Source organism: Perissodus microlepis, chromosome 16 (genome assembly GCF_051167445.1).
Source record: "Perissodus microlepis isolate ML-2025 ecotype Zambia chromosome 16, ASM5116744v1, whole genome shotgun sequence".
Lineage (NCBI taxonomy): Eukaryota > Metazoa > Chordata > Actinopteri > Cichliformes > Cichlidae > Perissodus > Perissodus microlepis.
In genome coordinates this window covers 10,236,298-10,248,561 of record NC_140476.1, presented here as the reverse complement: position 1 = coordinate 10,248,561, position 12,264 = coordinate 10,236,298, and the positions used below count along the sequence as shown (strand labels likewise).

At 38.5% G+C, this 12,264-nt stretch overlaps 1 protein-coding gene across 1 annotated transcript in view; it reads right to left on the bottom strand.

The window, feature by feature from the left end:
• The window catches only part of asic4a (acid-sensing (proton-gated) ion channel family member 4a), a 96,695-nt gene that overhangs the window by 6,800 nt on the left and 77,631 nt on the right, over positions 1 to 12,264 (bottom strand). Inside the window, exons 2-6 of the mRNA XM_084954562.1 lie at positions 9,310 to 9,454; positions 8,795 to 8,922; positions 8,511 to 8,664; positions 4,456 to 4,509; positions 943 to 1,096 (exon numbers count right to left, since the gene is read on the bottom strand). Of these exons, the coding sequence (XP_084810688.1) occupies positions 943 to 1,096; positions 4,456 to 4,509; positions 8,511 to 8,664; positions 8,795 to 8,922; positions 9,310 to 9,454 (635 nt within the window). The remainder of the gene's footprint in view (positions 1 to 942; positions 1,097 to 4,455; positions 4,510 to 8,510; positions 8,665 to 8,794; positions 8,923 to 9,309; positions 9,455 to 12,264) is intronic.

Below are 12,264 nucleotides of genomic sequence, written 5' to 3'. Positions count from 1 at the left end.
ACATCCCCAACAATTAGGCACTGAGAGGAACGGCAATGAATTACTTATAATTTAAATATTAGCAAATGATCTATATAAGATACTGCGGAACAGAGGCTAAACATGTTTATTTACAGCTCCGTGTTTTGATTTGATCGATTGGCTGCCCTTCCAAAACTAAAGGTTGGAACAGCGGCTGGTCTCACAGGCAGAGCAGAGAGCCTGGGATGTCTGTTTTATGGACATTGGCTCTTATTGACATCATAAAGACCCCAAAGTAACTGTCTGAATGTGAGTGATTACAGGCAAATACACTGACGTCATTGCTTCAAACTCTAGCCATGTTTAAAAAACTGTAACAATTGTAACAATACATACATTTTTGGAAAATGTATATATTTAAGGTTTGTCAATTCAAAGATTTTATACATCAGGATATTATCAAAATAATAATAATAATAATATAATATCCGGATATCCAAAGTGTTGTTGTTCATATGAGTGTTATTTATCTAATTTTAAGGCCAGTTAAGAACCAGATGATTTTTATTATGTCCTGATATGTAAAAGAACTGACAGGTGGTCTTCTCTCTTTCTTTCTTTCTTTCTTTTTTTTAAAATCATAACTGTACATGAGAGAAAAACCAAAAAGCAGCCGAGGTCACCTTTAGTCTTTAACATACAGACAGCAGCAATACCAGCAACAAACTTAGAATCTTATACTACAATAAATATTTCACATTGTCAGATTAAATAAAAAGGAAGATGCTCATACATCTACACACTACTGCACAACGAGCAGTTTTCTAATACTGTACAAAATATAATTGAGTTTTGTTTATTTTTATGGGCGTGGGTCTGTCAGTGATTGCAGCCTGGAGGTCATTGTTTATGGCAGTAGCACTGAGCACCACATCACTGCTCATAAGTGTGTTAGGTCCTGCTGAAGGTTCCCTGCCGTACCTGATGTAGTCCTCCGACTTGTCGTATTTCCTGGAGAGATAGCGAGCTGAGCCCTTGCTGGGGATTTTGACCATGGAGAGCTCTTTACCGTAGCGGGTGAGATTACAGGGCGTTTCACATGGACAGATGTCCCCGCTATTCTTCTGTAGCTGTGCTGCAACACAAAATGGCAGCGGTGCTGTTTAATAGACACAGACTGGGTCAGTTTCACTTCACCTCAGAAAAGAGATCCGCAACACAGATACCAGGTGGTAACTATCATTATGTACAGCTTTGTTCTTGCTTTATAAATCACTATTTGATTCATTTGTGCAGTTTTGTTTTGCCAGAGTCAAATTGTTACACTCAGTAAGACTAAGCGCACTTGTGTGCTAATGCAGTACAACATATACTTGTATATACTGGCTGATATGGATGAATAGGCTTGTTTTTATGCTTTACTGGGTAGAGCAACACATTGTGCCACCACTAAGCATTGTTTAATCATATTAATCTCGTGCCATGCAAACTTCTCTTTGCTAATATTTCTCCCAACTGTACAGGACGTGCTAGAGGCTACATATAATTAAATTAGTAGTTTAACTACAGAATTGTTTTCAGTAGTTTGTTGAATTCTAATGTTTTTCATTTCCAGTAGAGACAGAATTAGCAATAAGTAAATCAGAGGGACAACTTTGGAGACACTGTTAGAGAGGCAAGGTTGAGATGGTTTGAGCATGTGCAGAAGAGGGATATAGTGGATATAATGGACAAAGGATGCTGAAGATGGAGCAAGAGGAGGAGGAAAAGAGGAAGACAACAGAGAAGCTGCAGACAGTTGGTGTGACAGAAGGGAGCATCCGATGAAGAAGAAGAAGAAGATATTTTGCAGCTTGTTGGTGGTTTGTAAACACTGATACAAAGTTACAGTTAATTCAATTAACCTTTTGCCTTTTTGTGTAAGTAAATACTGAAAACTACCAGCTATGTGGGAGAAAAAAAATCCATTAGTACAATTCATTCCAGTGATGTCACTGTGAAAAGCCCAGATCGTACATAATGTTTTATTGAGGCTGGATGTAAAAAAGATGCATGTACAAAAGGCATCCATTGAAGTGCTGATGTGTAAACTGGAAGAATTTGCATAAAAATCTGTGGACGTCACGTGTATTTCACACTGTAGAATAAAAAACCCACAGATTTCATCTAGCGTTCTTTTTTTTTTTTTAAATCAAATGTATTTTGTTTCATTATTATTATAAATGTATCTAGTATTTTATAGATATTATTATATATAACAGCTACAAGTGTGCTCGTCCTGCTCCTCGCCCTCTGCCAGGGTCCTTTTACTCTGAATTTACAGAGCTAAGAGCATCCATACATTTGTTCTTGCTCGCTTTTTTCCTTCCTTTTTTATCCCTTTCCCTGGTCGTGTGTCTGTGATTCCAGAACTGAGATTTCCATTTCCTCTCCTCCGGTGAGCGTCTCAGTTTCACGCTGGTACATGTGAGCTCCCTATTAGCTGCCGGCTTAATTCAAACATCTAATAATTTCAGGTGCAAATTTGTATACAATGAGGAAATAAGGGCATGCCCACACCCTCTCCATGGATAAAGATAGGAGTGGAAATGAGGCTTGTGCATGTGCATAAAAATCCACAATAGCCGAGATTATTAAATGCGGATGCTGCATATACATGGATTTCTAAATCTGATGAAAAAAACATATTAGCATGATTCTGCCATCGTGTTTACACACTGTTTTAGTCACACTCTGAATTTTAGGCGTGTTGTCAGACTGCTCAGACTCGCAATAACATTGCACTTTATTAGTCTTACTGACCAGTCAGAGAAATTTAGAAGCTGCGTTTTAACATGTGAATAAAACAAAGCACACTGTGCTTTGTTTTATAATCATTTATCCTAACACAGATGTCTTTTGTCTGTGGGAAGACAGACAAAAGACATCATAGCTTTTACAACATAACACCCCAAAAGTTGGGACACTGTATAAAATGTAAATAAAAACAGAACACAATGATTTGAAATCTCATAAACCTATATTTTATTCACAGTAGAACACAGAAGACATTTGAGATGTTTAAATAGAGAAAATGTACCATTTTAAATGAAATATTAGCTCATTCTAAATTTGATTGAAGCAACATGTCTCTATAAAGTTGACACAAAGTCATGTTTACCATCCTATTATAATAAATGCTGTATCCAGTTTAACATTGTCTTGCTGAAAGGTGCAAGAAATCATCTGATTGGGAGCACATGTTGCTTTAAAGTCTTATTTACCTTTCAGTATTGACGGCACCTTTCCAAATGCTCAAGCTGCCAACTCCATAGGCGCTAAAGCACCCCCGTGCTATCAGAGCTACATGTTTAAAGCTAAGCAGGATGCAGTGTCCATGTTTACCGAACCAGAATTTCAAGTTTTGATTCTTATAATCACGGAACAATTTTTCCACTTTGCCTCAGTCCACTTAAAATGAATTTTGCAAAGAGAAGATGGCAGCTGGCCATTTTCACACGACTCATTGTCTAAACATCTTAACAAAACTATCTGTTAGTCTAATCAAATTACCTAAGAGACAGTGACTATAGTAATGGTGTTTCCAGTAATCCTGTGGCAATATCCACTTAGAGAATAAATGGTGAAGAAGGGCTACATTAGGCCTAATTAACATGAAGGTATGAAATGCTTGCACACTGGCAAATACATTTTTATAGTCCTGACTTTAAAGCATCACAGTGCATGCAGGAGAGTAAATAGCTTTTCCCAGCCTGTCTCTTTAAATTGTAAATGCATTCAGTCCAGACAAAAATGGGTACGGGAGGCACTGAAAGCAGTAATTATAATTTGATGATTTATGAATTTTATAACTCAAACAATTAGGTTATTTGTATGCAGGAGCATGGTGGCATACATCATTTGTCTGATGTGGGAACAAAACATCTTTATAATATAAATATATAAATTACATCTTAATGTATTACCTTTCATGGGGGCTGAATCTATTAGTACTGTCTGATTCAGGAATATGACCCCCATGAATATGGTCCATTCTTGCGAGCTATATCTAGAATTTCATTCAGCCATGTTTTAAGCTGGGTATGAGTTCAGTGAGAGAGACTTAATTAAATTTCTGGCTTATTTGGCTGATACATGATAATTGTACTTATGTCCACTATGGCAATAAAAAAAAAAGGCTTTCTTTTACTGGAATACTCTTTTACTTTGAAATCAAGGTTCAGTATCTGCTGCAGGGGCAAGGCTGAGGGGTCCAGATATGCAGGAATGAAGGGGTTTTCATATTAAGAGTTCAACAATGGAAGCAGAACAGTCATCAAGCTCTAAAGTGACTAAATCACAATGAGGAAAAGTCATTTTAAAACCCAGTCTACCTCCAGGTATTTGTAATACAGGGGGAAAAAAATCCTTATCATATTTACTGATTGTGTTTCCATTTCCCTTCGGGGGAGTCTATTATAATGAGAAAAGAAATGAAGGGAGATTGTTTCTTACCAAGCGCTTTGTCAACACAGTTGATTTTACTGGGAGGGCAGATATCTGCGGTTCCTGCAAAGGAGAACAGAAAATGAGTCTGATCAATCAGAAACAAAATGATCAGTGACCCGTGTCTGCTGCAATGAGGAAGCGTGGCTGTGAACAACACTCCACAGCTTATCATTCATCTCCAAATGAAGGCAGGCACACAAAGGATGACTTCCATCCACGGAGTCTGGGCCATCTTGGAAGTCTGTCCTTGATTGCACTGAGAAATGGAGCATGCTGGCTCCACCCGCGAGGCATATTTAGAAAGTCTTTAAAAACCAATCAATGAGTCACTTCCTGGCAGAAAAACATGCTGCCCAGGCCATTAATGACAGGTATTCATCAGCAGCACAATTAATTAGCAGAGGTGTGTTTGTCTGTCTGTGAAATGTTCATGGGGTTAATGTTTTGTGGAATTCTCCTTCCCAGACGCTAAGAAATGTTCATTAACAGGAAGCAAAATTACATCTGATGATCTGAGGAGTGTGTTTATACACACTTTCACAGATATGCCTCTCTTTTCCAGGAGCAGAAATATCAAAAAACGTCATTAAATTTTATTCATTATTAAACATTATCCTTTTAACTGCCTTGTGTATTTTATTTTTTCAGACGTTCTGACTTTGAAAGCAAAAGCAGTCCTGTCGTCACATCAAGAACAACTTAATAGCTTTTTTGGGAGGTCCTCTAAATATAGAAGTAGACTGAAAGACTAAAATATTAACACAGATCCAAGCAAAACACAATTTTGCTTCTACGGTTCACAGTTCAAAAGTCGTGAGGTTTAAAATTGGCCACGACTTGACCACCTCAAAATGCAACAGATGGTGGCCATGTTTGTTTATTTTTCAGTGATACAGCAGGGTGTGTTCACTGGACCGCCTCAGCTTCCCTTATGAGTTTTGAACCAGCAACCCCAGAATTAAATTATCAAGCAACAATAAATGTTATTCATTATTGATAAGTGCAGTGAACTAATGCGAGCTAGCCGCTACCTTTGCAAAGCTCTCATCTGCCTCTTCTGAGAGAAAATGGCCTGGAAAAGCTTCTACATTTATTATTTCTGACATAATAAATATCATATCTGATGTGATACATCACCACAGAAAGCAATGTGATTCTGCTGGTTTTTCTAACCACCTCTGCTCTGTCCTTCCTGTTCACTGATTTAAAGATTTCCCTTTTCTGGCACCCCTTTTGCTGTTGTCATTCATTAAATTGCATATATGGGCTATTCTGGCAGTTTAAAAAAAGTAGACTTCATGTGGATATTCTTTGCTTTTTTACATATTTGGATGGCCAAACATTTAACATTACAAAGGGCGATATAATGCATATTAATTCCCATTTTAATTATTTATTAAAATTAATAAAATAGCCACGTGAGAAAAGTAAGCACGCGCTGCATTTATTACAGCAGAAATTCGGGGCTCCAGATTTGGTGCCAAAGATTAGATACACCTCAGAGAGTGACAGGTACAACCTGTGTTATTTAAACCTCTGACACTGACAGCCAGGTGTTGTCTTTGCCAATGATGTGTGTAGTGTCATCATGCCAAGATCTAAAGAGCTCTCCGAGGCCTTTGGAAAAAAAATGCTGCTGAGTGCAGCATTTGAAATTCCAATGTGCACCAAACTGTGGAGATTTCAAACGATTTATCCAGGACTGTCTAAGAACCGCAAAATGTCATTAAAGGGAGCTTTTGCAGCTGCGAGTGTCAGTGCATGCGTCTACAACCGCATATTCCACAAATTAAACCTGAAATGAATCTGAGAATCTGGGGGGTTTGCCAGGAAAAGGCTTTTGTCAATGAACATATAAGCAAATAACAGGCCTGTGTGGCAGAGAAACGATTCAAAGATAGAGCTGCTTGGCCGCAGAGACAGCAGACGTTTTTAGCACAGACCAAAAGAGGTCAGAACCTCATACCAGCTGTGAAGCATGGTAGTGGAAATGTTTTGATTTGGGGGCTATTTTACTGCCTCAGGAGCTGGGAAACTCATAGTGTTTAAGGTTTAAAGTTTTAAAAAGACCTGATTGAAATCCTACTGAAAATTCTGAATAGAAAAAGTATACGAAAAAAATAAAAAACAAATGAAAAAAAGACCCTGCAAGTGTCCTAACACAGCCTCTATGCTTACTATTCCAACAGGAGAATATTGCATCCAATAAATAATTGAAAAAGCTGTTTTCTCAGTGTTATCCAAGTATATTACAGTTTTCTGTAGGCACTTTTTTTTCCTGTGGATTTCTCATCTGCTGGGTTTTCAGAGTACAGAGTGTATGCAAATGCAAATGCAAATGTTTCTGGAACAATTATAACCAGGTTCCTCCCAAATCATGACATAGCAAGTTCCTTTAAGGCACGCAATCTCTCCGAGATCAGACCACCGCTTTGGTCTTGCCATTTCAGTCTGCAAATCCAAGATTAAAATGTGTGACTGCTATGTAAATGTGTAGGCTGATAACCACAGCATCGCTCTGTCAAAAAATGTGATGAATCAGATCGGCCTCGAATCAGCTGTCTCATACTTGTTTATTTAATCGGTTTCTGAATGTCAGCTGCACGTGGAAATGAAAAAGAATACATGATAAGTTTCTTGTCTTAACTTTAAATGTGACCACTCTCAGCATGCCTACTTGCTAGACACATCAAACAGCCAGCATCCAGTGACTCAGCTCTGTGACTTCCTGCTCTTTAGCCATGATGACGCACACTCTGAATAAGTCCAGAGAGCTCATTTTGTGTTTCTGGTACTCAACTCTATGACATATCCTCACACTGGGAGGAAAACTGCTCAAATGGTGACATATTACTAACCAGTGTTCTCGGTTTCCTGATAGACCTATTTTTACATCATGTCTCAAAAATTTGTAGGTTTTGTACATCCATTCATGGTCTGCTTTCCCTCCAGTGCCAAAGTGTTGTGTGAAACAACTAATTACAAGATGAACTGCTAACTCTGGCCACTTCCTATCAATCCCATTCAACAGAAGCTGTCTGCAATTGATGTATAGGGGTGCTTAACAGAGAAAAGAAAAATTGCAAAGAAGCAAAGAAAATTGCACTATGGAACTATGTAGTTATGCAGATAACTTAATTTGGCTTTAGACTCTTGTTATTGGCTTAAAACACTAACAGTAGTTCTAAATTAAGCTATTTCTGAGTGACATACACATTCAGGAATTTTTTCTCTTTTCTTTAATGTTGATAAAAAAAGAGACAAAATCATACACAAAAATAACAAAGCTTTATTTTAATTTGTGCTTCATTAAAGTCAAGACCGAGTTTAAATTAGATACGTGCTCCTTAGGCAATATGTCATGATGTAAGTAAATAACCAAATAATTCAATACAAGCAGCAGTACTAAGGGCAGTTTGTAAGCAACCTACCAGTAGAAACCAAACAGGACCAATACCAGTAATAATAATCAATCATATTAATTAATAATGGCTGTGGGAGGACAACAGAACAATTCCAGGACAGATGGAGATGGATGAGCAAAAGTATCCAAACCTCATTGAGACTTTAGTCTGATGTGCCTGTAGCCAAAGTGCTGGCAGCAGAGAAGAGCATACCACTCCAGATATCAAGCATCAAGGTCAGGCATGTGCAGTCCAAATTATATCTATGCTGGAGTGATTCAAGTGGGCCAAAAATTATGACTTGTTTTGCACAATGGTTCATCAAATCTCAGGCAAATACTGGGCAGACTGGCTTTTCAATTACAGCAGGTCAACAAGGCGAACAATTTTAAAAACAGAAGGAAATACTTGAAAATACCAACTCTGATTAGTATTTTTTCCTCCGCATATCGTTGTTGTGTGCCATTTCATGACCTGGAATGACTATTTTAAGTTCCAATCATACATTTAGTCATTACGGTTCACAGTTTGGCACCTTATACAACATGTCAGAGAATGAATTACTATTGTGTGTCCATTTGAAATGATGCACACAATCCTCTTTCCCCCTGAAACATGTGCCGCTCTGTGTAAAGATAATGTAGGGGCTGATCTTACCGGGCATGTGCACCATTCTGCAGTTGCACACTCGTAGGACCTCGTTGGTCTCGCAGAGCAGGCGACAGGCACTGATGCTGTATGTGTCGTATCCTGGGAACTTCTCTTTGCTGGTGGAGCGGCAGTTCCCCCAGGGCTGAGGCAGGTAGGTCAGCTAAGCACACAAAGATTTATTAGACCCAGTCTGAGCCACCGGGGTTGCTGGGAGAACAGTAATCTGGTGGTGGGTGGTGGTAGCGGGTCAGCGGGGGCAGGGATGGTGCGCTAAGATGAAGACGACCTACCCTCTGCTCCTGACAGGAAACAAAGGTCTGGAAGCCCGGAGAGACACCGAAGCCCAGCTGGTGGATGTAAGGAGGCTCGTCCTGACTGTGGATCTGAACACGGATGCCGGCCTCCAGGGATGTCTCATCTTCTCATCAGGATGAAACGGAGCACGGATCGTTGCAAAGAGAAAATACAAGGGAATTTCAGATGGCTGCCTCATCTGACAGCTAGGGCTCGGTTTGATGTTAACCGCAAATCATTTATCAGTCATGTTTAAAAAATAGGCCCGTAGGGATTAATTTTATATGACAAGTACAATGCATACACAAATCAAAGGAAGTGTACTGTGTTTAGGAATTCCCTTTTACAAATCACATTTGCAGGTGGAGCAAAACAATCAGGAAATGCATTATTTACAGTACATGACCAAGACAAATAGATGCAGGCGGTTATTGATTTAAACTGCAGCAGAGGGTATGTCACAGCATTGCACAGGATAGGATTACAATAGGCAAATAGTTCTGAAGCTTACTTGTCTCTCTCCAGATTGGCAGATACTCATCCTGCTGAATATCCAACATGATCTCCAGCCCATTTCCCATTCCACCCTGCTTGGTTTTCCTGGATGTAGTCTTGTTGCCATTAAAAGTGTAGCATTTCCCATATCTGGTGTACACCTGGGAGAGAACAGATTGATATCATGAACATCACCATAAGCGTGACAAAGTCCAGATGCCGCACGTGACGCGCTCATACAGGCACACTGAAATGAAATCAGAGATATGGAGCAAAAAATAAACAAGCCGCATCTCTGCCTGGACAAGTCGCTGTATATTACCCACAAACCTCTGGATGCAGTGAACGGCTCAGTCCCTCGTGGATTTTGATAAGCAGTATTTGAATCAATTTCCAACACCCACCACACAAAACCTGCACAATGCTGCTCAGTAGTAGCACCATCCCACTGAAATATCAAATGGCATAAGAGATTCTTTAATCTCTCTTCAAAAGAAAACAAAAGACAATAAGAGAGAGGCTGCTTTAAGTAAGATATCACACCACCACCTATCAGGGGAGCTGTCTCAGTAGGGAACACATCATCTCTTTGTTTATACCTCTCATCTAAACTGCTGCACTGTGGAAAATATAATTCTTACCAGTCATTTAACTGTTATCTGAAGCCAGTTTTAAAGGCACAATCCGTGATCCACATGCAAAGAAAATGGTCCCGTAGCAGCACCACCAATATCCAGGATTGTAAGTCTTTCACAGACACTGATTAAGGTTTGATTCTAAAGGCAGTTTATTGCTTGAAAAGCTGAGTCCTTCATCTGAACAATGATGATACAATCATAGCTTAAACCCTGTCACCAGGTATGGCAGGTGTCCAGCTTTGGATTTCTTCACACGTTCAACTAGAGGATGTCAAGCTCTAGTTCGATAGCCAGAGGGAAACTGTCAAGAGAGCTGAGGATGGCTAATTTTTGCCGTTTCCAAGGCAAAGAAAAAAAAGATACAGAACATTTATCTGTATAAATAAAAAATGGTAAATGTAAGAAACCAAGACTAATCCTACCCAAGCTAGTGATACTTGTGATATTTGGTACATCGCACCTTTTCACTTAACCATACATACATATATTCTGAATGTCAAATCTCAATGGCTTTTCATCAAGTGGCCCAAAATACACAAAATTAAATATTGTAAAACTTCACACTGATCTTTTTAAACTGATGTTGTATCCATTCAGATGGATTTTAGATCCACCAGTGTAGGTCAAATCAAGGAAAACGATTGGTTTTAGGGAATCTTGAAACTGTGAAATTGTACGCGTCATGCCTGCGTGTGTGTGTAGATGTCTGCTGGGCAGTCTGGCTTACTCACACAGTCCATAGACATGCATGTTAGGTTAACTAGTGCTTCCAAATTGACCGTGGATGTGAGGCAGATAAAGTGCTTCAAGTGTATAGCTGTATGAATGTATGGTTAAAGTGTGACTTCTATTTAAAAGTGCTTAGAGTGGTTAGTAAGGCTAGAAAAGTGCTATAGAAATACAAGAACATGACATAACATTTGCACCTACATGTGCAAGCAGAAGCACCCACAATGCAACAGAAAACTATAAATAATACAACAATAATAATCAATTTAATAATCAATTTATTCTGAGTTAAGGGAGATTAAACTGCATGGGATAGTGTGTTCTACGTGTTCTATGTGTTAATAAATGTTGAATTAATATTGATAATTATAGATGGTAGCTATACGGATTTTTAAGTATAGCAGTGAGGACAGTGTTTAATGGTTTTAAAAGTTATATAATAAATCCCAACAGTTCCTCCCAGTTTCACTTGCAATAAAATATATTTAAATGTTATATTTTCATATGTTAGGCATAATGAGAATGTGCGTTCATAAAAGTTTTTCTTCAAAAATCTGAACCACAGTCTAAATAGATCTGTGGTTCAAAATTTAATATAGATATTAACTCCTGGCCTGAGTCAAAAATGAAAAATTGACTTTACTGCTCCGCATGCCAAAGTATCCTTGGGCAAGATACTGAACTTTGAGGTGCTTCAAATGTGCTCATCTGAGTGTGAATGTATGTGAAGTTCTTAGGTGTAAAAAGAGAGCTTGTATGAATGGGTGACTGAGACGTGCTATATAAAGCGCTCTTTAAGAATTACCATACAGTGAAAGCATGACATATGAAGGGTTAATAAGCTACTTATTACAACTGAAGCCAGTGTAGAAGTAGCTCAAAGTTGCATTTTTTAATAGCTAGAAGGAGGTGGACTCATCAGATTTTCATTTATGATTTTAATACATCTTTTTTTTAATTTAATTTGGTTCATCATTATATACTTTTAAGTCTCATTTAGAGTAAAGCAAAGTATGCTTAAGGATTTGGTAACCTTGTGGCATATAAATTGTTACCTTACGAGCATTCAGTGTCTTTGGGTTCTCATTTAGATCTACGCCTCACTTGTTCAGCACTCAGTTGTACAAAAATACATTCAACTGGTATTTCAGTTTTTCCGTTAATGACATCTTTTGGTTTTAAAAGATTCAGATGGAAACTCAAGGCTTTAAACCACCACAAACCGCTCGCTAACATAAAGTTTGGCTACATCCATCTTTATATACAGTCTTTGGTTGTTTTGCACTAAACCTGTTATTCGTGTATGCAACAAATAACGGGAGAATCCTTTAGAGTGACCTTTTTTTTCTTCTAAATAAGCCAGCTAGAAATATTTAAAAGCAGTATTTCCTACCAACTCATGCAGCTGCTCTTAAATTAACCAGCTTGCTGCAGCTGATGAAAATGTTCACCACAGCTGTCATTTCATCCAGTAAAACTGGAGACCACAAGCTAAAAATGAGAGGCCTGTCTCTGTCTACTTGTGTGAACTCAATGTTTCATGAAGAAATAATGATGGATTCAAACAGCACTTGTAATATGAGCTTTGCTGCGTATGCAGATCC